Genomic DNA, 27,564 nt, shown 5'->3' with positions numbered 1-27,564 from the left:
GCCAGGCTGACACCCCCCCCCCCCAAGAGATCACACAGGGAAACTGAGCGTGAGCATTAGCACAATCCCCACAGTAACTCAGGGGAAGTCCCAGGTTTCCAGAGGCAGACATTTGTATTTATTTATGTTTTGGTTTCTCTGTGTAGCCCTGGCTGTCCTGGATCTCACTCTGTAGACCAGGCTGGCCTTGAACTCACAGAGATCTGTCTGTCTCTGCCTCTCAGTGCTGAGATCAAAAGTGTGCGACACCACCACCCAGCTTAGAGATAGGTATTTTTAATCATGGTCACACAGCTGGCCTGTGATGGAGCAAGAATTTAAATCCAGTGTCTTGACTTCAGTATCCAAGGCCCTGCATCTTAATGTTGAGAGACCCCAGCAAGTAGAAAGTGGCATCTAGAACTCTCACACTAGGAGAACACTAGTTTCTGTCTGGGGTAAAAAGACTTGAGAGGACGCAATGGCTGTCAAGCTCTAGGCGTGTTGTAGGGCAACAGATGGGCTTACTTTACTCACAGCATAACAAGCACGAGGGATGGAATTCACCTGATTTGAGCATGTCATCCCAGCTGGAGAGGCCTGCTCTAGAAGCCCTGAGGTCTCCACACTAAGACAGAGCAGGGGCTGGGCTCCTCTCTGGAGTGCTCTCTCTCCTCACGACTGTGGCCAACTCAGAATAAATTCCTGTTCCACCACAGGTTCACTTATCCCTATGGGGTTCAGGACTGTACATTTCATACTTTACTAAGATATAACTTCCAGGCTCTACAACTCACCCGTCGTCTAGTGGATAACGGGATGGGTCTTACCAAGCTGCTAGTTGTGTAACTGTCAACATGGCCACATTTCTGAATGTTCATCTCCCCTCTGCTTCCTTCTCTGGGGGCCTGCTGCGTGGTCTTCCATGGACTCTAGAGAAACAGTGAGAACTGGATCCCAGTGTCTCAGACCTGCATGTGAACAGTGTCCCGGTGGCTCCCGCAAATCCTGCTAACTTCTTCCTTCCTTCATTTCTTTACGTCGTGTGTATGTGTAAGTAGGCATGGGCATGCCACGGCACACATATGAAAACCAGAGGGTAACTTGCAGGATAGTCTACCTGCAAGCACTCTCCCCCAGTCATCTCAACAGCCTTTTTTGGTTTTTTGGGGGGGTTTTTTGTTTTTTGTTTTTCGAGACAGGGTTTCTCTGTGTAGCTTTGTGCCTTTCCTGGAACTCGCTCTGTAGACCAGGCTGGCCTCGAACTCACAGAGATCCGCCTGCCTCTGCCTCCTGAGTACTGGGATTAAAGGCGTGTGCCACCACCTGGCCAAACTTTTCTTTCTTTTCCTTTCTTTTTTTTTTCTTTTTCTTTCTTTCTTTCTTTTTTTTTTTGTTGTTGTTTTGGTTTGGTTTTTTTGAGAAAGGCTCTCACATGCAGCCCAGGTGGCCTGGAACTCTCGGCAGCCCCATGCTCAGCCCCCACACCCCCACTGCTGGGATCACTTTATCGTTTTATATTTGAGCTTCTCCCTTTGTAATGTAGATGCCGCTCATGTGCCCACTGGGAAGAGGATGTATACAGAACCCAGCAACCCTTGAGGCTTCTGACATCTCTATTACTGCCCTCAATGTTCTCTGTTCCGATGCCTACTTCACCTTCTCTTCCAGGCACCCCTGTTTACGGGTCACTCCTGTTGACCAGCCCTTACTACCTGCAAAGGAAGATGGATTCCCTTCTACTTGGGCAGGGCTGTTAGAGGAACTGGGGTGAAGCAGCAGCGCCACCTAGTGGCAGTGAATAAAAGCAAGCTATATTACAAGGGGACGTGCAGAGGGCATCCATCTCTCCAGCCCTGACTTTGTCTTTCCTATAGAAAAGACTCTCAGGCTGGAGAGAAGCTGCAATGGCTAAGAACACTGGCTGCTCTTCCATAGGACCCAGGTTCAATTTTCAGCACCCACATGGTGGCTCACAACTGTTTGTAACTCCAGTTCCAGATCAGACAACTTCTTCTGGTCTCTGAAGGCACCTGGCACACATGTAGTACACAGACATAACAACCAAACTCATAAAATAAAATTTTAAAAAGAAAAAGCTCTTCAAATTGGAGTATGGATGCCCAAATCCATGAGTATATGAATCACCACTGAATTGGACACCTCAAAGCCTCTCCAGAGCCTGTCACCAGGGTTGCCAGGGTGATAATGGCAGGACAATATCTACCCGATGCCTACCAAGGACCCTAGATCACTTTGGTCACACAAGAAACCTACTTTGAAACAAACCAAATACTCTTCCTTTCCTAACACTGTGGAAATATCCTCAACTGAGACATGATATTTAACAATTCAAATTATATGCTCTGCAATACACTGGTGACTCACAGGCCCAACTACCCATAATGTCCCGTATTCTGACATTCACAAAGACCTGTGCCCCTGATAAGCCCTAGGACTGTTTCTAGGACAGGAAGGTGAGGGTCAGCTGGTACATGGTAGAGCCCTATGTTCTCTGTCCCAGCCCAAGCTCTTCCCTTCTGATTGGACGACCACAGCCCCTTCACACCTGGTGTCGTGTTGCCCACCTCTGCCCTTCCTAGGGTGGTAAAGGCCATGGCCACTTGCAACCTCAGTGCTTCTAAAATACCCAGAAGCTTCCCAGACAGAAGGAGAGGGACATGGGACTTTTTGGTGCTGATGGAAATCATCTAAAATTGACAGTGACATATACTCTGTGAACATACTGACTCACTGAATTGTACAATAAAAATAAAAAACTAAAGGAAGCAGACTGGGCCTCCACAATCTGCTTTTTACATGAGCATCTGGACCAGTCTTGCTGCACTGAGCATGCTTAAAAAAGACCAAGCTCTCGGCAGTGTCGGGGAAAGGCGCTAAAGCAACTCTCCTATGCTATCAGTAATGCTGGCCAGTTGGAGACAGTGCTGCTGTCCTTGGTTGGACACCATGCTATCTGGGGAAAGAGCAGAGCAAGGCATTCAAAAGCATGTATCATTTAGTCCTCGTCCCTCTGAGGTCAGTACTGGTATCTCAAGATGAGAGACAGACAGGCTCGGACACAGCAAGGCTAACAGCGAGTGGCTGGAGAGCAAGGCAAGCTGGAGGCAAACGTGGCTTTCAAAGACCAGGTCTGTTCAGATCCACCAGAGTGAAGTGCTCTATTTGTACTTTTCTGACGCCTCAGTTCCAAAGTCACATGAGAGACACGGCGTGGACGTGTACCAGTGAGGAGGGAGGTAGGAGTCTGGGGTTGGGGCCGCACCACCTGGGGTAGGGCCGCACCTCCTGGTGTGTCCTGTGTGTGTATCCTGAGAGCTTCTGGTCAGAAATGAGAAGAAAGAGACACGACTCAGTTCAGACATCCAGGAGTACATGGCCATGTCTCCTCCTTCTCAAGTAAGTTCTTTATTGTCTAACCAATCACCACATTTACTGTGCCCTAGCACCAGGCCAGGCACACTAAGCATAATTACAAAGGGCAAAGACTCCCTGCCAATGGGAGGTGTACAATTTCAACATTTCTCAGGAATTCATCTGTGGTTAAAAAATCACATCTGGACTTCGTCGCCAGTATTGCAATGAACATTCTTGAAGATGATTTTTAAAGAAAATCATCACAGTCCACATTCACAATGACATGGATTTTTTTTCCTAGTATAACTTTGTTGCCAATGAACAAGGTTTATCATGTTCCTTAAAATTCAGCTTGCATTCTCCTTCCTAAAATAGGAATCAAGATTTTTTGAAAGGGGTTTTAAAAGGTTAAGCAGAAGGGTTTCGGTACAAATCTGGCCAGGAGTTGTGTGGCCAGAGGGCTTGGGGCTGGGCCCAGCTCCTCTCCAGACCTTCCTAGCTACCGCTATCTGCAGGGCAGCAGGGCACCCACTTCCAAACAGCTCTTTAGACAATACTGCCGGTGAGGAGGGAGCCCACGTCGCCAGAGCAGTCTGGGTAAAATGCTTCTCAGAGCAAAGTTTAGCACCAACCCAGGGAGGAGCAGGGGTCACTGGGAACTCCATCCCCTACATTAACCTCATGACTTTCTCACAGACTCTCAGAACTCCTAGGTGTGTAGTTCTGCAAACAGATACTAACCAAAAGCCTACAGCAGACTAGGACAACCAGACACAGTGACGACTCCCCCCCGGGGGCATCTGTCTGCTTCCTGTGAAGAACACTCCGCACAGAGCAGGGAAGTGGGAGCAGCAGCCTCAAGGGCCTGAGACGGTGATGCCAGAACACAAGAGCCACCTCACTTCACTTCCTCCAGCCAACCTGCCCTCCACTGTGGACTGTGTGGCTTGGGGTAAGAGTCCTGGCCCCCTGTTGGACCACCAGCCCACAGGGTCTCCATTTGGCAAGTAAAAGACAGGCTGGTAACTTCTCTAGTGTTACAGTCTGGATACTCTAATGAAAAAGGTCACTGATTCCTTTGACCACGCAAGCTAAACAAGTCAGTATGAACTAACAAGCCCCGGGAAGCACTGCCCCCTGAGGCTCTACAGCCTAGGGTCATCCCCCGTCTTCTCTTCTTGAGGACCGAGTTAAAGCACTACAAGTGAGCTGCTAGCTTTGGCACAATGGGAAAGAATGACAGTTCCTTCCTTTCTTTTTACAAAAGGACACTGAAATCCAACAGGATCCCGGGTGTGTGGAGATGCCAGACCCAGGACTGCCACAATGGGACCTGTCTGGCTCCAGCTCTCTTCTTTTCCAGCCTGGAGATGCTCTAGCACTCACACCCAGGGGACCTCAGCAAAAATGACCATCAAAGCTAGTGAAATGGAAGGTAGCATTCAGAGTGTAACACTGGTTCTCTGAAAATGGAATACTGGTTGTTGTCTAGCGTGTATAAGGCACGGCGTGAGAAAGCTGCCCCCACTCGACGCTGCACAGCCCCATGGGCTCCTCACACGCTCACATGCACACAGGAAGGCCGGCTGGCTTTGCCACAATGCACGGGGAATGGGTTGCTTCTGATCACTTCTGGTTTTTGAGCTGGTTGGAGAGCCAGTCCAGGCCTTCGTAAAGCCCATCTCCACTGGTGGCACAGGTAGCCTGGATGTACCAGTTTCTCTGGCGAAGGGAGTGTAGGCCGAGCTTGTCTGTGATCTCTGCTGCATTCATCGCATTGGGAAGATCCTTAAAGAAAGCAAGCCAACAGTTTACCGACCTGTAATCATGGATACAGCAGGACCTTCCTCTAAAACAGACCCAGACCCTCCGTCCTCATTTCAGTTGCTCAGGCCCCAAACCTTCACTTTTTCCTTCTCAGTCCACACAACAGGAGATCCCAACGGCCCTACCATCAGAATCTGTTCAGAATCGGACCACCTCTCCCCAGCCTCTCTACCACCACCCTGACTGAGTCCACCACCGGATAATGGAAACAACTTCCTCACTGCTCATCCTGCTTCCGTGCTTGCCCCTAACACCTAGTCTCAGATCACATTCTCCTATCAAAACCAAAGCGCCTCTGCTCCCAGAGAAGAGCCAAAGCCGCCTCCATGGCCTGCCAGGCTTTGGGGCCTCTACCTGGCTCATTTCGTCTTTTTATCATAGCATCCCTATGTGTGACCATCTAATAGAAGTTATTTACTCTGTGTATTAATACATACAAGGTCTCTTTTAACTAGAATGTAAAGCAGGAATCTTTTCTCTGACCTATACCTGGGTTACTCACACAGTAAGCTAAAACTAGCTGGAATATATTAGCATCAAAGGAAGATCTAGATGTACTGATATGGAAGAATGTCAAATATAAGCTAAGTGGAAATACAAAAGACTACAAAACAATGCATACCATAATCTCTGAAAGTTAAACAGAAATACAATCACATAATTGCTTATATAAGCATAGAAAGTCCTATCTCTGGAAAAAGATACAAAAAATTTGACTGTTTTGTAGCATGAATCTTAAAGAGTCTTATTAATAAAACAAACCTGAGGCCAGGTATTGGGGTGAATGCTGGAAGATCAGAGAAGCAGAATAAGCCACAGCTACCGCACCTTGCCAGTTCCTCAGCTGATCCTGTTTCCTCAGACTGGAAACCTCTGAGTCCTTATCCAAATGAATCTCAGGTGAACTGCTTCTCAAAAGCCTGAAAGCTTAACCAGCCAAAAGTTTCTAGTTTCTGGTCTTCATGCCTTATATACTTTTCTGCTTTCTGCCCCCACTCCCTGGGATTAAAGGTGTGAGTCACCATGCTCAGCTGTATCCTTGAACACACAGAGATCCATGTGGATCTCTGCCTCCGGAATGCTAGGACTAAAGGTGTATGCTACCACTGCCTATCCTCCATGTTCAACATTGTGACTGCTGTTCTCTGACCCCCAGATAAGTTTATTAGAGTGCACAACATGTTGGGGAACACAATACCACCACACTGTTTTATCTCGCAATCAAAGCTAGAGGAATGGAAGGTAGCATTCAGAATATAACACTGGCTTTCTTGAAATGGAATACTGCTTTGTGTACACTGTGTAACACACTGTGTAAGTCATAGTGGGAGAAAGCTGCCCCCACTCCTAGCCACACAGTCCTAAGGGCTCTTCACATGTTCATATGCACACAGGAAAGATGTTTCACTTAACATTCTAAGTGGCTTTTCAAATTTCTACCCTGGACATGCTCTCTGTTTATCATTAAAAGTAAAACCATGATTTTCTTGCCTAAAGCCTGTTATGTCCACTAGTGAAACTGCCCAGCATCCTGCAGGAACAACAGGATAACAGGTGAGTGAATCATGCTCCACCCACAGCAGGAAGTCATGTTGGGGGGGGAGGGGGAGGTGTGACAAGAAAAACTGCAACTGCTAAGTCTGAAGTGGCAAGCATGGCTGCAGCACGTCGTTACACCACGATCTCAGCTGCAGAAGGGATGCAGAAAGGGGACAGCCCCGTGGACAGGTGGCCTCCAGAGCCCCACTCCACCTTCCCTTTGGCATTTGGTTCTGCTCAGATCCAGAGGTTGGGCAGTTCTGCACCAGCCTTCCTTCCACATTTCATGGCCTTTCCTTTCTAGATGAGCCTCTTCCTCCCCGACGACAGGCCCAAGGACCCAGTCTCCTGTGTCCACCCCCTCATTCTGCTTCTGGAACCCTTCCCTCCTGGCTCAGAATTAAGTCATGCCCAGCACTTCCCACAGTCATTCTGCACTCCTTCACCAGACACATTCAAAAGTCTTTATCCACTGCCTCTCCTCCCACCACAAAGTAAACACAAATGCAGGGCCTTTCTGGTTCACTGCTAAGTACCAATACCTGCAGCATAGCCTGGAACTTAGCAGATGCTTCATTAGTATTTATGGAGTGACTACAAGTCATTATAAAGAGGAGATGGAGGAGGCAGACATCTAATTTAGATTTACATGAGCCATCTGGCAGTAAATTTCAGTCTGTGTTCAGAAAGCTAACAAATGCATACCTGTTTGTTTACAAACACCAACAAAACTGCATCTCTGAGCTCATCTTCTGCTAACATTCTGGTTAGTTCTTCTCGGGCCTCACTGACCCGCTCTCTGTCATTACTGTCAACCACGAAAATCAGACCTAAAAAAATGCCAAGCACGTTAGTGATATGAACCAGGAGAGAGCAGCTGTTTACATACCCACACAGCTGTTCCCTGGCACTGCAAGGCTTCATTGAAGGCAGGCAACAGGAAGAATACAGTGCAGGTTTATAATCCCAACACTCCAGGGGTGGGAGGGCTCAGGCAGAAATATTACACACAAGTTCAAGGTCAGGCTGAGCTATTAGTACATAATGAGACTCTGTCTCCCTGCCTCCCACCCTATCATTATTTTTGGAAAATGTATATGAGCTCCAAAGTTAGGAAGCTTATTATACATTCATCTCACCTATCTTGTTTAGAAGGATCACAGCAACTTACCAGACTAACCAAAGGGAACAAAGGAAAGCTAGGCTTAGTTATCAGTCACTTAATTTCCACCTCAGAGGGAAAAAGGATTTTGGAAGAACATGTTTTATAAATGAACAGCGTTTGAGTATGAGTCCCTAAAACAGAGCCTGAACTGAAGGCCTAGGAGCAGGTATGCTGTCTTGGAAATGGACCAGGGAATGAGGTATGAAGGCTTGAAGGGCAAAGGACTGAAGGAAGGACAATTAACATAAAAATGAGCAGGCAAGTTGGCAACCCCCAGGTGAACAGTGCTGGATGTGTTGGACATTCCAAGCCATATGGAAGCCTTTTGTCCCTGCAGGGGAAAGGCGGGGAATTGTCTGTCCTTCCATACATACCCAAGAGGAACCTAAAAGCTGTAAACCCCTCAACGTTTGTAGGTCACGTTTGTAACAATGTCAAGAGAGTCTTGTGGATGCCTACAGTAAAGACTGTGGTTGCTCTTTTGTCGCCAGAACTTTGAATGGGAGAGGAGTCTTTGATGGTGGGGAGTCCACCCCTACTAGTTTATACCAATAAGACCGCCTCTAGGGAAGGGAGGGAGCCTGGGGTTGGACTCATTCGGCCAAATGATTGACTCCATGTGCCTCCGTAAAGAAGTCCCAATACAAACAATGTTCACAAGAGCTCACACAAGCCTCCCCGGTGGCAGCACTGTCTACTGTCTCACACACACACACTAGCAGAACTCAGGTGCTGGTCCCTGATTTGGGGGCAGTGGACGACAGAGGCTGTGGCTGGCCGGCACCTCTCGGGTCCTTCCTGTGACTGCTGCATTTATGTTCTTTTGCTGCAGGAAAGCTGTCATTTTAAGGACAGCTCTGTCTTGAGTTCTGTGATTCATCCTCACAAGCTAGCAAACCTGCCAGTGGGGTGAAAACTGTCCAACTGTAACCATCCAGCAGGAAGTAAGAGTGGCTGGGGACCCCAAGTGAGGGACTCTTCTCCAAGCTGTGTCCTTAAACTGTGAAGTGCAGCTCTGGACAGTGGATGTCGGGGCCTGGACATTCCCACTAAGATCAGCAGAGAAATTCCAGGGGGTGAGAAAGCCAGGCGGGGCAGGCTGAAGGAGGCACCACCAGAGCTAGCACATTACACCTACGGGAATGGCTAACGCCTGCCCAGGCTTGCCACACTGCTGGAGAAAGCAGTAAGGCAGGAAGAATACAGGGGTGAGCACAGACTGGGGAAGAGTCCCTGCCACCACTCCATGTGACAATACCAGCAGCAAGTCGGTGTCTGGCTGAAAGCAAGGCCTTTGGGACAAAAATGTGAGGCAGCTGCCAAAAGAACCTACTTGAGCCTAGGCTGAGCTGCCAGTAGTGACAGCCACTCTATTTCTGGGACGTGCGCGCTAACAAGCTGATTCTTCTGGGCCTCAAGCAGATCATCCCAGGAGTATTACACTGCCAGTGGGGGACCCTAACACTCTTAAGTCACAGGCACACTGGAAGTCTCAAAGAGCCAGCAGGTACCAGACACTGGTCAAGTGATATAAGCAGGGAAAGTCCTGGAAGAAAACCCTTGACGACAGACTGATAGCTAGCTAGCTCAGACATCAGAAGGGCCATGGCATTGAGCCAGGGTGCTTTGGAGAGCTCAGTGAGGAGACAAGACGAGCAGGAAAAAGTCTCAAGAGACCCAAGAATAGAAGCAGAATTCTACAGAGAAAGTGAGCTGCTAAGAGGACTCCGCTAGAGGCCTTTGTGCCCAGCTTAAGGCACATTTCATGGGGACTCTATGGGATGAGAGACTCTGGTAGAGAAAAGGAAGTAGGGTCAGATGACACTGAGATTTCACAACAGGCCAGGGGAGAAAACCAAGCCTGGCCCTCTGCCCATGGCTCTGTGTGTCCCAGGCCCTCCAGGCAGCCTACCCAGCAGACAAGCACTCTCAGGGATTCTGACAGATTTCGAATCTTCATGCGAGTCAAAGCTGTATCTGGTATAGCATCTTGGAAAGCACTCAAGGCCCACCCACACAGGTTTGGTATGCTACCTGCAGTTCCGAACTCCAATTCTGACAAAGTACTCTAGCTGATGTGGAAATCCAAGCAGCTCCTTAGCTGCCAATGGAAAACCCACAGAGCAGACCTGACTGCTGTCCCTTTGGTAGTCCTAACACAAGTGCAGCTTTATGGCCTTTACTGGATACTCCCTTCATCACGGTGATGCCTATGTGCATGAGACCCAAGCGGCCAGGGATGGAGTCCTTTGAAAGCCAGAGCCAAAATACATACTCCTTCCCTTACAAATGAAACAGAATTTAGTTGAACTTGACAGCACATCCTACAGCACTGTTGATATAGGTCCTTACCTAAGAACCTACCATCAGAATGGCTATACTTGCCAAGAGAAAAGGCACACTGACACAAGAAGAGTGTGTAAAGAGCCCTACGCAGCTGGAGACCATGTGCCAGAGACTGCCTGACCTACACAGCGGCACCCTGTGGCAGAGCACATGCCCGGCATATGCAAGGTCATAAGTCTGATCTCAGCCTTGCCCCTCACCCTGCAAAAAAAAAAAAAAAGGAAGGTAGGGGGAACATGTGTATTACATTTTTTATATCTCCTATACTTGTAGAAAAAATGTGTAGACACAAAATAATAAAGGTGGTTGTGTGTAGGAGGTAAACTGTGAAACAAAGCTTTTTCCTCTGTATCTCCTTCTCTTTTCTCTCTTTGAAACAGATACACTGACATTCAATAATTAAAAGAACCAAGCTGAGCCAAGTGGCTCATGATTTTAGGCCCAGCACTTGGGAGGCAGAGGCAGGCAGATCTCTGAGTTCAAGGCCAGCCTGGTCTACACAGTGAGCTCCAGGACAGCCAGGACTACACAGAGAAACTCTGTCTCAACCTGTCCTCCCCCCCGCCAAAAGAACCCACAAATCAAGAAGAAAAATCCACATCAGAACTAATGAGCTATTTTATGCAGCTACAGTTATCAGGAATCAGGCAGTATAAATTCTAGTCTATACAGGTAAACCCACACAGGGGCTGGGAGAGACTAGGACCTCCTACATACTGGAAAAGCATTTGAGCCTGAGCTCTGAGCTTTTTTATTTTTTATTTTGAAACATCTCACAAACCTTCTGCTCTTGAATTTATTCTGCAGCCCAGGCAGACCCTGAACTTGTGATTCTCTCTTGGCTTTCTGAGTGGCTGGGATTTCAAGCCTGAACCACCAGGCTCTTAGCTTTTGATGTCTTAATAGAGAATTACACGCATTCATTAAGGTCTGTCATACTCAACAGACTGATGGAGAAAATTTAAATGAAAAGTCGGCCTGACCTTTGGGAAGTTAGCAGACAAAACAGAGGCAGCATCCAACCAAGACTCCTCCCAGATGAAACACGTGGCCCAGCCAGAGAGGCAAGTCATTCTTCACACAGCTCCTACTCATTATTTACTGAAGACCCACTGCCACCCTTCACTCGTACAACACAGCTACTTCCTCCACCAGAGCAACGCTACCAAAATTCTATAAAATCAGGCTTAGGGCAAACAGAAGACTAAAGACAAAATGCACCTCAGCTTGATGCCTGATTCAGTGAAAAGTGAATAGCGTGGAGAAATGTGGCCGCAGGCTTCTGAGTGCTGCTGCCTCTCAGCCACACAACTGAGCACCTCACAAAACCAGTCTCAGTTCAGCCCGGGGATCTGGGCAGCAGGCATTAGCCTCTTTTTAAGATGAGGGAATGGAAGCAGATCTTAGCTAACTTTCCTGAGGTTTCTTAGCAGCTGTGGTTGAAACCCAGCTGTTCGAGTTATTACAGATGAGAAGGTGCAAAGTGACCAAGATGCCAAGCACCAGTCCAAGATAAACACACACTCTAGTGAGCATCAAAAAAATGTAGCCTTGGGGTTGGGGATTTAGCTCAGTGGTAGAGCACTTGCCTGGCAAGCGCAAGGCCCCGGGTTCAATCCTCAGCCCCCCCCCCCCCCCCCCAAAAAAAAGAAAGGAAAAAATGTAGCCTTATTTGCAATGCACTAAATCACAGTGTGAAAGTCTACACTTGACCATGGGAGTGATGTGGTTTCTCTGAAAATACAGATCGAAGTATTTTTCCTGAATTCTTTGTATAGAATGTATTTCAGGAAATCCCTTATTTAAAAGGATTTCAGCAGACAAACAGAGAAAGAGTAACAAGGGACCTGGGGAGTGGCTTGATGTCCCCGCTTAGCATACATAAGGCCCTGGGTTCCACCCCCAACACCACAAAGAAAAACAATAAAGAGTTCCAGGCCAACCTGGATTAGACAGAGCCCTCACAGAAGGAATAACATGATTTAGAGAAACCACCATTTTGCAGCTCCTAACAAAACAACAACATACTCACCATCCTTCAATGTCACTAGGACTGTGTGGTAAAAGGCTGATAAGTGGAGTTTCATTTGGGGAAATTAGGCTGACATCAACTGTGCATACTTGGCATCAAAGTATGAAAACCCATGGCGTCCAGGGGCTCAGGGTGGGAGAGACCCAGTGTTTAATGGGTGCTGGATTTCAGGTGTACACAATGAGACAGCTTTTGAAGATAGACAATGGTTATGTTTGTCCAACATTATGAATGTACTGACTACCAATGACCTGCAAACTTAAAAGTAGTTTGTATGGGTCTAGAGGCTCAGTGGCAGAGTGCTTACTTAGCATGCTTCATGGCCTGGGTTTGATCTAACAGCAGAAACAAAACAGGGCAAAATTGGCTAATTCAGCTAAGGAGGCTGCAGTGGGAAGATCCTGAGTTTTAAGAGAGCTTGGACTACATACAAGTGCATGTCTTTATCCACCCCCCCCAAAATGTTTATATATCTATACATGTGTGTGTGTATATAAACTGTATATATATGTACACATACATACACACAATATGACAACAGAATACAAGTACAAAACAACAACAGAAAAACCTTTAGCCCAATCACTATGTGCAACCTAAGTGTCCATTATTAAATGAACAAGCCAGGGCCAGGATGTGGTGGTGCAAACCTTTACTTGGGAAGCAGAAACAGATGGATCTCTGTGAGTTCAAGACCAGCCTAGTCTACAAATCCAGTTTCAGGACAGAGAAAGCCTGTCTCAAAAAACAAAAACAAAAAAAAAAAAAAAGAAAAGAAAGTAAATGAAGGCTAACTACATTTTAAGTTCAAAGCCATCCTGGGTTACATTAATCTTGTCTCAAAAGAAGAAACACTTTTTTAAAAACCACTCTATTTTGAGGAAAGATACTCTACAATCTACAAGCTGAGAAAATAACTACAAATACAGTTACCTGTCCAGCGCAGGTAAAAATACTGTTGAGATATAAAGAACAGATAACCTGGCGGTTTGGTCCTAAAGGCTGGCAAATGTTAAAGTCTTTACCATTAAACACACGGCACAAAACTCCATCAGCTTCAGAATCTCCAAAAGCGAATATATTCTAAGTAGACTCCAAAGTGAGTAATCTGTAGATGCCATACGGTAAAGTCTACAAAGGAACCAGGGTGTGAAAACCATGTGAACAGTCTGTTTCAACTGGCAAGACCCAGTAAGGCACCATTTACTGAAAATACAGCCCTGGGAACAGGAGTGGATTAGAACTGCTTCCCAGAACTCACTGATAAGGAAACAAGGTGTAGATGTAAGGTGGGTATCCATCCATATCTGGAGCAGGAGGGCCAGGGGGAAGCACTGGGACCACACAAGATGACAGGATTTGGAGGTCCAGCCATCCCTACTCATCCCTTTCCCTACAGATGTGATTTTCAGGTATTCTCAGAAGATTTAAAGGAGCTGACTGAATTCAAATTCTTCAAAAACTGGCACTTCATCTAAGAGCAAACATCACTCAATTAACTGAAAGATGAAATCCATTTTCCCAAACTTTCCTCATTAAAAAGAATTCAAACCCAAGTCCTTTTTCTGGGATATGTCTAGGGGCAGCATCACAAAGACATTTCCCAGTAAGTGCAGGAATGGCTGGCTACCCTAATAAAGCAGTGCCAAGCTGGGCAGTGGTGGCGCACATCTTTAATCCCAGCACTTAGGAGGCAGAGGCAGGCGGATCTCTGTGAGTTCAAGGCCAGCCTGGTCTACAGAGTGAGGTCCAGGACTGCCAAGGCTACTCAGAGAAACCCCGTCTCAAAAAATCTAAATAAATAAGTAAATAAAATAAAGCAAAGCAGTGCCAGAAGACATCGTAAGTTCCCATCTTCAGACACATTCAGTACACACGCTTCCAATCTTTACCTTGAGTGTTCTGGAAGTAATGTCGCCACAAAGGCCTGATTTTGTCCTGGCCACCAACATCCCAGACCGTGAAGCTGATATTTTTATATTCCACAGTCTCCACATTGAAACCTAAGTAGAGAAATTAGAAAAACTTTTCGGTATGATTTTCACTGGTCCAACAATTCAAAGTAAGTTCAATTAACACTTGGATAGTACTGTTAACTTATAAAGCTCTTGTAAACCACAGAGCTGTAGATCACAAGGAGAAAGTTCTCACTCTGTCATTCACTGTGCCTTGTGTCTCAAAACTTCTCTGCTCTGACAACCCACCGCCAACCACCCATCTAAGCAGCAACCTCCCAGCTCTGCTTCTCTAACAGAAGAACTTCCAGGAACTTCTGAACAAAGAGAGCCATCCACGGAAATGACTTCCACTTCCCATCACACAGTGTAAGAATAGACTGACTTGCCAGACGGTGGTGGCCCATGTCTTTGATCCCAGCACTTGGGAGACAGAGGCAGGTGGATCTCTGTGAGTTTGAGGGCAGCCTGGTCTACACAGAGATCCAGGACAGGCACCAAAACTACACAGAGAAACCCTGTCTCAAAAACAAACAAACAAACAAATGTACTTACTTCTTCCCCACACTTCTCACCCTCTACCTTAGAACAGAGTATGTGATGACAATTTCTTCCATCTATGTATTATACCCAGACAGTCTGAAGACTTGTACACATTGCTAATCTCTTCTCTATCTGAGTCATCTCCAACCTGCCCTTATGTGTATGGACATATGTACTTCATATTTCACATCTTAAAAAAATAAACGTAAACTGGGTGTGGTAGCACATCCTGTAATCCTAGCACTTCCAACAGATGAAGGCAGATCAGGAATTCAAGGTGATCCTCAGCTACCTAAAGAGTTCAAAGGCAGCTTGGGCAATGCCTCATTAAAACCCTATGTATCCCTGTTAATGCCATATCTTTACCTTCTATGGCTTTCTATTTGTTCTTCTAAAGCCAAGGAAATTTCTGAAAATGAGTAATGAATTCTTTCTAATAATACTTGAATAAAGTTCAAACAAATATAACAGGAAGTGGTGTAGAAAGACACTTCTGAATGACAATTTAGTACATGATAAGGCATTTCACGTTAGCATGGGAAAGTTATTCAGTAATGTTGTTGGACAACTCTCCACTCTTATAAGTCTAATATCTACCTAATGGTCCATTATCTATTCTTCAAAAAACTTCAGCTACTTTTACTTTATGTGCATGAATGTTTTGTTGGCATGTATATATGTGTGCCACATTTGCATCTGGTACCCAAGAAGGCCAGAAAAGGGTATTGGATCCCCTGTTAGAAATAGCTGTGAGCCATCATCTAGGTACTAGGAACTGAACCTGGATCTTCTGCATGATCAGCAAGTGCTCTCAAATGCTAAGCCATCTCTCTACTCCCTTATTTAATTTTTTTAAATGAAAAATGTAAACCTTGTGAAGTTGGTAAAAGAAAAAAAAAAAGCAAATATTTTTATGATCTTAAAGAGAATTGTCTAAAGATACCATAAAACTCAGAAAGAAAAAAACATAAATTTGGTTTTCTAATAATTTAAAATTCTCTTATGGAACATAGCAAAAAACAAGATTGAAAGACAAATTTATCAACAGGAAAATAAGCACCTGACAAGAGTTCATGATCTAGATTGCACTTCTTCAAGTTAGTAAGAGAGTGAACGTCACAACAAAAAACAACTGAACAATAAAAATAAAAACAAATCAAAGAGCAAAGGGAGACATTTTGATTTATTCATCTACATTAAAAAAAAAAAAAAAACAACCCAGGGTTGGGGATTTAGCTCAGTGGTAGCAAGGCCCTGGGTTTGATCCTCAGCTCAAAAAAAAAAAAAACCAACCCTAATAGAAGTCAGTGTTTTCTCGCTATCAGATGGCAGAGTTCCACTTCTCACTGCTAGTGGCACTAGCTTTTTGGAGACTAGTCTGGTAACCTGGATACACACATTAAATATTCACATCTCCCGGGACGCCTTCTTCCAGACTGACTGCAAGGAAATGAAGTACATGTTTGCAAATATGTAAGACAGGGCTGAAGAGATGCTCAGTGGTTAGAGCACTGGCTGCTCTTCCAGAGGACCTGGGTTTAAACGGTGGCTCACAACCATCTGTAATGAGATCTGGTGCCCTACAGGCCTATGCATGTAGGCATACATGCCAGAACACTGTATACATAATAAATAAATAAATCTTTTTTAAAAATTAAAGATATGTACTTTGACATCTTCTACAAAAAACAAACAGTTGAGCCTAGTATGGTGGCATAGGCCTGAAATTTTAGCAATTGAGAGGATGAAGCAGGAGGATGGCTGACGGTTTAAGGTCACATACATTGCAAGACTATGTCTTTAAAAGATAAACAAACAAAGGGAACCAGGGCTGGGAAAATAGCTCAGGAAGTAAAGTGCTTGCCTTTATGTGTGAGGGCCTAAATCCAATCCCCAGAATGAGGGTGGTGGAGGGGGGGGGAGGGGTGGGGTAGAGGATTTATAATCCTAGAACTGGAGAGACAGAGACAGGAGGGTCCCTGGGGCTAACTGGCCAACCAGCCTGACCTGATCAGGTAAGTTCCATGCCAGTGAGAGATCCTGTCTCTCAAAATCAGGGGGTGGGGTAGGGTGGATAGGGAATAAAGAATGACACCCAAGGCACTTAACCTAACCACCTTTCCATGAATATTGGTTTAAAATACAGCCATCGTGTGGAACGTTAAAGCAGCTATTCTAACATCCCACTGCTGTCCCTTTTGGTCTCGTGAAGCCAGCTCTTTCTTCTGGTCTCAGCTTTGAGTGAAGTCTCAAGGCACCTCTTCTTTGGTGGCTTCGGCTTCCTCTTGAGCTGCATTTACCTAGTGAGCCAGCAGGCCAGACTGCTCTCTTTCCAGGTGGTCTTTTCTCCTCTAGAACTGGCTTCCTTAACTGATGGTGGCAGCTCTCAGTGACAGTGAAGCTTCACTAGCCAAAGCAAGTCATATGGCCAAGTTCAGCACCATGAAGGAAGAGGTGCAAAGGCGTTGAGGGGCATGACTCACTGGAGGCCATTAGCTCAACGAACAATCACATCAGTATGCAATTCATTCACCAAAGATTTATCAACACCTAACATGGCCAGGCACTTTACCAGATGCTGGGGACAGCGAACAAGACACATGTGGTCCCTGCTTATTTACATGTTGGGAAGAAGACAGTGAACAATCAATAAACCACAAACGTTTCCAAGTGTTACTAAGGACTTCAGAATACTCTGGAAACTGAGAATAAGGGAAAAGGAAAGGAACCTCTGATAAATAATGCTTAAACTGAGATCCAAAGAGTGTGCTGGCAGCATTCACTAGGGGAAAGGGAAGGGGCAGAGGAAGAAGGCAGGAAAGCATTCCAGAGGAAAATGGACAGAAGGTGGGGCACACACACTGTTGAGTGCAAACCAGGAAAGCCGCACTCTGTGTGTGTGTGTGTGTGTGTGTGTGTGTGTGTGTGTGTGTGTGCGTGTGCGCGCGCGCGCACACGCGCGCGCCATGTAACACACACTTTGTTGAACATGTGGAGGTCAGAGGGCAACTTTGTGGAGTTCTAGGAATCAAACTCAGGTGGTCAGGCATGGCAGCAGGAGCCTTTCCCTGCTGAGCTATGTGCCAGCCCATACATTGTTTTTATAATTGGGAGAGCTGTTTACATTTTGAACTAAAACCTTTTCAAATTGTATGTGTGAACATTTCTATGAGTTTACAACTTTCTTCAAATGCTCCACCCTCCTAAGCTATTGCCTAAGGTGAAAGTTGACCCATCTTAGCCATGCCAGAACTCAGACAGTCCCCAAAGGCACACAGCAGCCTGGGAATTTGGTTTTGTGGGCAAGTCACAAGGTAAAGATTAAGTTCTGTCAAAACTGCTTTTGCAAATCTCCTAAAGAGCCCATAAAACACAGCACTGGTTCACAGTGAGGACAGACTGCTGAATTCCTTCAGCTGGATGCCACCTCACGTATTTGTCTTGAGACAGGGCGAAAAGAACATAAAGTCTACCACTAGAATCACACCTGGTTCAGAGAGATGCTCCCAGGGGAAGCCAGGTAGAATGGAGGGGAGAAAGGCTTGGCTGGTTCCCACTTAAGGCTTGTTTGTACTAGGTCCTACTCCGACAGAATGGGTAGAGGGTAGCACTTCCTTACCATCTCAATGGTTACTATCTTTTCCTCATTCCCAAGCAAATAGGGCTAAATTTGCTTATCCTAAATTTGTTTCCAACTCCCCTGTAAGCCAAGGGACATGCCAGAATGCTAAGAAGCACTTAGAAATATGTATGGTTGGGCGTGGTGGTACACTCAGGAGGATGAGTCAGGAGTGCCACAAGTTCAAAGTCAGCCTGGCTACATTGTAAGACTTGTCTCAAAAAAAGCAAAATAACACAAAATCTGGGGCTTCAAATCTATGTTCTTGAAGTCGTCAAGGTTTAAAAACCAAATATGCAATAGAAGAAGCACACCAGGGCTGGAGTAGTGGCTCAGAGGGCTAACTGCCTGCCAATTAAGAATGAGGACCTGAGTTCAGATCCCAGCTCACACATAAAAGCCTGCAGTGTGATGGCGCACACCATTAATCCCAGCACTTGGGAGTCAGAGACAGACAAATCTCTGAGTTTGAGGCCAGCCTGATGCACAAAGTGAGTTCCAGGACAGCGGGGCTTCACAGAGAGACCCTGTCTCAAATAAACAACAAAAAAAGAGATGGGCCTAATGGCACACATCTGTAACCAGTGCTGCAGGAAGGCAGGGGTGGAGGGTGGAGGGTGGTCAGACAGGAAGCTCCTCAAGCTTAACAGACAGCCAGCCTTGTCAAAACGGCAAACTCTGGGTCAGGGAAGAGGCTCTGTCTCAAAAAACTAAGGTGGAAGAGTGACAGAGAAAACACCTGATGTAGACATGCATACACACATATGACACATACATATGCAAATGAAGATTTTGAAAAAGCAACACAAAGCATAGTGTGCTAAATTCTGAACTGGCAAGGCCACAGCATGGACATACCTATGGTCGGGATGGTTGTCACAATCTCTCCCAGCTTCAATTTGTACAAAATAGTGGTTTTGCCAGCTGCATCCAAGCCCACCATAAGAATACGCATTTCCTTTTTTCCAAATAGGCTTTTAAACAGTTTTTCAAAAACATTCCCCATTGTAGATGAATTCTGTGACCTGAATGAAAAGCAAGTTGAACAGTTATTCTTTTATATATATATGCAACACACATAAAATACATGGCACACTTAGTAGTGGTTCCTAGTAAAAGTGAAGTGCAGCTTGGCCAGTAAGGAGAAGTGTCTCATTTTCAAAGGAGGCTCCACTAAGCCATCCTCTGATGCTCTGCCAGAAAACTGGACTTTCCACTGCAGCATCCAAGTGGATGTGAGAAGCCCAGCCTCAGTGCCATGTTATGGTGGCAGCCTTTAGTCATCTTAAGCATGGAAGAAATGCCACAACAAACAACTAGACTTTCTTCCGAACCCACCTGAAACGAAAATGTAAGAAGCAGACACCCTGTTCTCCACAATATGAAGCAAAGTTCTTAAGGCAGGTAAAATATCGATATCCCTAGGAAACTACATTTGCTCTCCTTGGCTGGCAGGCAATACCAATACCCAGAGAATGACTAGAAAATTTCAGAGTGGAAGATACCAAGTGACACACATCAAGTGTTCAAGGGAATACTTTAGCATCAAGCATTCAATGGTATTGACCATCTTCTTAAAATTTATGAACAGATACAAATATGGTTGACTGTGAAGGTCCATGAACATTCATGGACCAAAGACAACTACTGTAACCAGATCAAGGAAAAGATAATTAATTAGTAGACCAGATCCTCCCTAGGCCCCCTCCAGTCACTCCTCCCTAGAAGGTAATTATTCTATTGACTTCTAACAGCTTAAGCATCAACAGTTTTCTTTTTCAATAGAGTATCTGGCAGCTTATCTGACAAAGCAATGAAGTCAGATGAGTTTTTGTGGAAAGTTTGCCTTCTTAACAGATCAGCCTATTTGAATGGTGTGATATTTCAAAGACTTAAAAGCAGAACTATGTGCACACCCAGTGATCAACAATGACTGTTCAAAACGTCATTCTAGGGCTGGGGCTAAAGTCCCAAAACCCAAACAAAATAAACCCCCACAGTATCCTTTATTCCAGAAACTATGGTTTTCCTTTTCAGATTGTTCGCCAAGGAAAGCTTTATTGTGTGTGTGTGTGTGTGTGTGTGTGTGTGTGTAAGGACAGCCATTCATCCAGATTCTAGTGACTCAGAGGGGAGGGTGGCCGATTCTAGAAGCCCCACCTTTGAAAGTCAACAGTTCCTACAACGGTTTAATATCATGGCCGATGGCCAAGTACACATCGCTCCATTCTACCATGAAAGACGGCGAGCACATTTCTCCTGTACACATATGAGAGCCAAATGATCAAAGAAAGAATGACTACTTTCCTCATTCACAAGTCTGTCAAGACTCTAAAAACCGTCCAGTACCTTGACGCATTCAAAATTCCTAGATTCCTTCATGTTTCCGGGGGTGGGGGAAGAAGTGTTACAGACCACGAAACTCAAAGGACCATTCATTGGGAGGAAAGGGAGGAACCTCCTGCTTCCAGGGCCCTGGAGGCCCAGCGCCAGATTGTCACCGCACAGCGCACTCCCGGTTGTCTCCCTGCTCCGATACCCAAGGTCTTAGGCTGCATGGTGGGCAGAGGGACCCTCTGGAGTAAGATCCATCAACCCTAGAGCGCTTTTCCAAACGTCCGCGGAGGAAAAATCGTTAAGTGACGAGGATAGTGAAACCTCAAGGGCACCAGCGACAACAGCAGCCAAGGTGAGCGCGCACAGGGGCGGTCGCCCGCTCGGTGAATCTAGGGCCGGTGAGGGCTCTGTCTGCCCCGGCCACCAGGCCGCTCCCTCGGACAGCGGACCCCTACGCCGCAGCAGAGCCCGCCGAGCGTCAATCCGCGCCGCGCCGCGCCGCCCGTCCCGAGAGAGGCGGGGAACCCAGTGGACCCGGCCCCTTTCCGAAGGCTGCCGCCGCTGCTCTCCGGTGTCCTGCCCACTGACACGCAGGAAATCAAACGAGCCTCGAGCTCCACTGTTCCTCCCTTGCAGCCCGCGACTCACCTGTCACTGCAGTGATCGCCTCCACAAAGCCAGTCCCGAAACCGCTACTCGGCCCGGCTACCTAGGAGAATTCAGCTCGCCTCAATAAAATGGCGACTGGTTGGGGGCGGGAACAGCAACCAACCAATCACCCATCGCCTCCTGGGAGCCCTTGAGCCAATGACCTCGAGGTTTCTTGAGTGACAAGAAATCTGACCAATGGAAAGGACAAGAAAGGCTAGGCGAGCGGAGGCCCGACCCCCGCGACCTAGGCGACGGCACCAAGCTCTGGAAATGCCGGTTTCATCTTCCAATGGGAGCCCACCGCATCCGGGCGAGCCGCGCCCACGTGCCCCACCTCCAAGACTACAAGCAACCAATCAGAAAGGCAGAAAGAGTTCCGATTTGCCCCGCCAATCAACTCCGGGAATTCTCAGGGATTGAACTAACCCCGGGAGCATTCTGACCAACCCAGTGCAGCTATATGGGCGGGGCCAGGTTCACAGAGATATTTAAGGAAATTCGCTGCGGTTGAGCTAAAAGTAGAAACTAGTTTGGAGCAGAGTTCCTGGTCGGAAATACCCAGATATCAACATCGAAATTAGACATAAAGAAGAAGAAGATTTCTTATTTAGTATGAAGCTAGACTGCCGCTGTTCTTGTACACAGACTTTCAACATGTGGGAGAAATAGAGTCACTAGCACCTTCCTGATGTCCCTGAGCTGCAGCGCACATTTCTTGAGAAATGCTTTACATTACTCGCTCCTCTAAATAATACCAAGTTGTCTAGTTAAAATGCTTACGAAGGCTTGGCGATGTTGCATAACCGAGGTAATCCAGAGCTAAGGGCGTAGTAGTAGAGAACTACTAGACAAGCATGTGTGATGGCTTGGCTTCAGTTCCCCAGCGCAGCACACAGAACCTCGTACATCAGTTAACAGCTTTATTCAGAGCTAAAAAGAACAAACTATCGAAAGCATGAAGAGACCTTAATTGTACATTACTAAGTGAAAGAAGCCAGTCAGAAAAGGCTTAATATATATTGGCAGTAAAAACACTAAAGGTTCCAAGGACTTAATAGGGAAGGAGGGGTGAATAGGAGAGCATAGTGCACTTTTAGAAAAGCAAAAGTATTCCATATGGTAATCATGATGGGCAGTGCCATTGTACAGGTGTCTAAGCCCAGGAAATGCACAAACCAAGACTTCCCTGGCCATCGTTTGGTTTGCTGTGCCTCTCACGGGGGAATGGTCTCTGGACAGGATGTTAGAAAGGAGCAGGAGAACATGGGAGATCTTTACACCTTCCTCTCAGTTTTCCTGTGAACCTAGAAGCGCTCTAAAAATGACCCTTAAAAAAAAAAATCAGGTGGAGGGAGGGGAGCTGGAGAGAGAGCTCCAAGGTTTAGAGCACTTCCTGCTCTTGCAGAAGACTCCAGTTTGGTTCCTAGAACCCATGTCAGGTGGCTCACAACCTCCTGTAACTCCAGCTCCCGCGGGGATCTGATACCTTTCTCTGGCCTCCTTAGGCACTGACACATATGTGGCATACATGTACACATGCATGCACACAAATTAAAAATAAATATTTATAACAACATCCCTGTCCACTTGTAATTCAATTACTAAACCATTGGAATCATGAAAGCATGTGATAGATAGATATATAGATAGATAGATATTATGCTTTCTTGCTTGCTTGCTTTTTTTATGGGGGTGGGGATCAAGCCCAGAGCCTTGCTCAGGCTAGGCAAGAGCTCTGCCACTGAGCTACATCTCTGCGCATATATACATATGTGTGTGTGTGTGTGTGTGTGTGTGTGTGTGTGTGTATGTATGCATATGCATATACATTAGTCTGTTTCCCATTACTATAACAAAGTAGCTGAGAAAATTGACTTAAAAAGAGAAAAGGCTTATTTTGGCTCACAGTTTTGGTTTAGTCCATGGTTGACTAACCCCACTGTTTTGTACTGTGGTGGCATCATAGAGGAATGACATGGTGAAAAAAACCTGTTTGTCATAGCTGGGAAGACACATGCACACACACTCACACATACACACACAAATACACATACAGAGTAAATGCCCTAGTTACTTTCAACTGTCAATTTGACACAGCCTAAATTCACCTAAGATAGAGTCTCAATTGAGGGGTTCCCCCACCACCACCAGATCAGCATGTGGGCATGTCTGTGGGGGTTTGTCTTGATTGTTAATGGATGTGGAAGGATCCAACACACTATGCATGAGAATGCAAGCAAGCCACAGCATTCCTCTGCCATCTGTGCTACACTTTCGAAGTTCCCTGGTTAGAGATCATGTTGTGTGGCATAACAAACAGGACTGCTTTGAGGTTCTTGCCTTGACTTCTCTCAATGATAACTGTGACCTGGAAGTGTAAGGTAAATGAATTTTTTTCTGTCCTAAGTTACTTTTGATCAGAATGTTTCGATCATAGTAGCAGAGAGAACACGGAATTCCCATAATCTCCACCTAGAGCACCTCCTTAAGATCTCCCATTTGGTCCTATAGCTCAAAGGTTCCACAACTGCCCAACAGTACCACAGGCTGGGGATAAAGCCTTTAACATTTGGGCCATGGCGGCAGGGTGGGGGGGGGGGGGGGGGGTGGGGGGGGAGGTGGGGGGGTGGATGACTTTCTAGATCTGAATTACAGCAACAGTATAGTTATTTAATGATATTCTTGGCAGATGTGGAGTGGGGAAGGCTAGAAGAAAATAGGACTAATGTACCAGTAATGGGATTCAAGAGGCAGGGTTATGATTTTTAAAAAGCATTTGAGAGTTAAATTGTGTACTGATTTTATAATAGGAAACTCAGCTTTTTTTTTTTTTTTTTTTTAAAGTAAAGAGAACTAAGGATGTAGCTTAGTGGTAGAGTGTTTTTCTGTCATGTGCAAAGTCTGGATTCCATTCACAGTACATATACAAAAGAGGAAAGAAAGAAAGGTAGGTTACCATAAGCATGAACTGTTTGTGGTGACATCGATGTGATGGCAGAAGCATTTCCCCTAATAAAACACTTCCTGTCAATCAGCTGCTTGCAAAGCATGAAAAACACAACGTGCTCTTGGAAAAAGAAGAAGAAAGTTTCATACTAGGAATGTGTTATTGGGGAAGGCTCTCCACTTCGGGTCAGACTTTAAACTCTGTTAATTGGGCTGAGGGTGCATGGAGCTCAGTGGTGGAGTCCCTGCCAATTATCTGTAAGGCTCTGGGTTCCATTTTCAGCACCAAAAAAAGAAAAAACAAAAAACTTTTCATTGTCAACGTGACTGGATTTGGCATCACCTAGGAAACCCACTTCTGACCTTATCTATGAGGATGTTTCCAGAGAGGACGAAGAAGGTAAGACACACCCTGAATGTGGGATTCTGGGATGGTGAATATGCTAGCTTGTTTTGTGTCAGCTTGACATAGCTGAGTCATCAGAGAGGAGGAAGCCTCAATTGAGAAAATGTCTCCTTAAGACTGGACTATAGGCAAGCCTATAGGACATTTTCTTAATTAGTGATGGATGGGGAAGGGCTCAGCCATTGTGGGTGGGGCTACCCCTGGACTGGTGGTCCTGAGTTCTAAAAGGAAGCAGGCTGAGCAAGCCATGGGAAGCAAGCCAGTAAGCAGCACCCCTCCATGGTCTCTGCGTCAGCTCCTGCCTTCTGGTTTCTGCCCTGCGTGAGTTCCTGCCCTCACTGCTCTTGGCGATGGACTATGAGTGAAATAAACCCTTTCCTCCCCAAGTTGATTCTGGTCATGGTGTTTCATCACAGCAATGGTAATCCTAACTCAGACAGTGAGTATAAAAGAAAAAAAGGAGGAAGACATCTGGGCACCAACACTCATCTCTCTACTTCCTGACTGCAGCTCCCAAGGGAGCATCGAGCAGCCTCACACGCTTGCTGCCATGTTGTCCCCACCATGGTGGACTGTGTCCCTAAAAACTGCGAGCCAAAAGTGACACGTCCTTTCTTAACTCGCTTTTGTCAGGGGTTCTGTCACCACAGTGAGATAAAATAATTAATACAATGTCTTAGTTGTAATAACTGAGGAAATGGTATAGACGTTAGTTCAATCAATTGTCTGCTGGATCAGCCACTGAGTGCAAAGGTTCTCTGGGTAATTCTCTACTTTTTTTTTTCTTTAAGATTTATTTATTTATTATATATACAGTGTTCTGCCTGCATGTCTGCCTGCACACCAGAAGAGGGCACCAAACCTTATTATAGATGGTTGTGAGCCACGATGTGGTTGCTGGGAATTGAACTCAGGACATCTGGAAGAGCAACCAGTACTCTTAAATACTGAGCCATTTCTCTAGCCCCAATTTGCTCCTTCTTACATACAACATTAGAGCTTAGAGAGTTTGAAAGCCAAGTAGTAGATGTAAGTCAGTGGTCCCATGCTTACATAGCACATATGAAGTCCTGGGTTTGCTCTTCAGCACCAAAACAAAACAACAGCAGAAAGGTAGTGTATCCAAATTACCTTCCCCCAAGCACTATTTTCCATGATTGTCTTCTGCCTCTTGAGAAGCCCCTCTATACACTGTCTTTGTTCTAGAAACAGCTCTACAGGACATGCAGCCCTTAGGTAAAACCTTAAGGCACATCTCCACTTGCCCCTAGGAGTCAACTGAGAACCATTATAGTCAGTGATGTTATCCCAGCTCACAGCAGGAGGTAAGCTCCTAAGGTTCAGAGTGACTCAGGCCCTCCCCAGAGACTGACCCAGATGAAGGAAAGCATCAGAAGACTGATATCTAAACACTCCCTTGAAAGAGATGCAGGCAGCTTCCTGGCCCCACACTGTGGATGTACAGAGAGGTAGGCAGCATGGAAAGTAAGTGCACTGGGACTCCGTCACAAAAAAGGATCATCTGGTTTCCATAGCAACAGTCCTTCCCTTCCACAGGGAAGCCTGTCATGGATCCTGCCCACTCAGCCTTTCCAGAATGGATTGATTTTTGTGATTTTAGGTGTTTGTCTTTATCTGTCAAAGAGCAAACAGCCATTCCTTTGAAAGACGCTCTCCCTGTCCCCAGCCCACCCCTGCACAGCTGGAATGCTGCATTGCATCAACCAGTTCTTTTCTTTACAAAGCCCACAGCCTTTCTCCATTTTGTTCCCTTTGCTAGCCCTGTGTGCATCATTTCAGGAAGGAGGTCTCACTGACAGAAAACAGACAGATGGCAACTGCATCATACCAGGGCTGGCTGTGACGGGGCTGTGAAGCTGTTCCCGGGGTGGGCTGACCCGTGGGTTAGGATTGGAGCGACAAGCATAAGGCTGTCTGCCTACACAGTGTCACAGTCTCTGCCATTTTGCTATTACAGCTTTGTTTCTTCCACGAAGCCACTTTTCCCGGTGGTACCCTTTTAAAAAGATTGCACCTACAAGTACATTAGGTTACCAACGTGGAATAATTTTGGGAAAGATGGGAGGCGCAGAGGGAAGGATATAAAAGGAACTCTGAAGATTGCCTTTGCTACACAATGACACCAGCGAGACATTCTCCGACCCTGGGCTCTTGCATCCACTGCAGATGTCTCTGAAAATTAAAACGCAGTGGAGAATTTGCCAAACAGAGTGGTTTCTGAATCATCTCCAAACAAACTAGCTGGAAGACCTTTGAAACCCACACCCTCCTCTGACCCTAATCTCTGTCCCCTACACCATTTCTCTAGTCCTACAGTTTCCACAAAGCAAAGGTACTTCCCCCTTCTGTTAGGGTAGAAAGTATCAAACTACAGCATGGCAAAAAACAAAACAACCCAAAATGTAGTGTGATAAGCCAAGTGTATCTCAATGAATCAGCTAAAGTCCTGTTGTTGATATTATCTACCCCACCTCCTCAGGGCACAGGAGGAAGTTCTTTCTCCCAGTGAAATGAACTCACCACTAGGACCATCAGAAGATCTATGTCACCAAACCTTACTCAACCTAACTGAACTACTTCCTAGGCTTTATGTGGAGACATCATTGGAACATAAACGTTCATCCATGAGCCATGGTTGTCATTAGATTGCTGATCTTCCAAGAAGCAAGTGGAAATACTTGGTGTCACGGTGTAATCTCTGGAATTAATTCCATGCCCCTCACTGACAAGAGACTGACTCTGCTCTGGAGAGTTCTTCAGAGAAACAGGCCTGAAAGGTTGTGAGTGCAGCTAGGAAGAGGTTATGGTTGGCTGATATAA

At 46.0% G+C, this 27,564-nt stretch overlaps 1 protein-coding gene across 2 annotated transcripts; it reads right to left on the bottom strand.

Moving 5' to 3' along the window:
* Positions 1–3,352: 3,352 nt before the first annotated feature.
* Positions 3,353–21,486, bottom strand: LOC118589432 (ADP-ribosylation factor 2). Of its 2 annotated transcripts, none has more exons than XM_036196721.1 (5): positions 21,369–21,486; positions 19,242–19,408; positions 14,159–14,269; positions 7,429–7,553; positions 3,353–5,145 (listed from the first exon to the last, which is right to left on the bottom strand). In XM_036196721.1, the coding sequence occupies exons 2-5, from the start codon at positions 19,387–19,389 to the stop codon at positions 4,984–4,986; spliced, it is 546 nt and encodes a 181-aa protein (XP_036052614.1). In that variant the 5' UTR covers positions 19,390–19,408; positions 21,369–21,486; the 3' UTR covers positions 3,353–4,983. The 2 variants fall into 2 exon arrangements, with proteins under 2 accessions (XP_036052614.1, XP_036052615.1); XM_036196722.1 differs by lacking the exon at positions 21,369–21,486 and adding an exon at positions 20,733–20,793.
* Positions 21,487–27,564: the final 6,078 nt, after the last annotated feature.

This window comes from Onychomys torridus, chromosome 8 (genome assembly GCF_903995425.1).
Source record: "Onychomys torridus chromosome 8, mOncTor1.1, whole genome shotgun sequence".
Taxonomy (NCBI): Eukaryota; Metazoa; Chordata; class Mammalia; order Rodentia; family Cricetidae; genus Onychomys; species Onychomys torridus.
The sequence above is the reverse complement of the archived record's forward strand: the minus strand, read 5'-3'. Positions and strand labels throughout refer to the sequence as shown.

Excerpts from the sequence above, each read along its gene's own strand:
- LOC118589432 (XM_036196721.1), bottom strand. The coding sequence starts at position 19,389 with ATGGGGAATGTTTTTGAAAAACTGTTTAAAAGCCTATTTGGAAAAAAG. Across the intron at positions 14,270-19,241 it reads GACAACCATCCCGACCATAG|GTTTCAATGTGGAGACTGTG; the intron begins GTATGTCCATGC and ends TTCTCTACTTAG. Across the intron at positions 5,146-7,428 it reads TGGTGTTTGTAAACAAACAG|GATCTTCCCAATGCGATGAA; the intron begins GTATGCATTTGT and ends GCTTTCTTTAAG.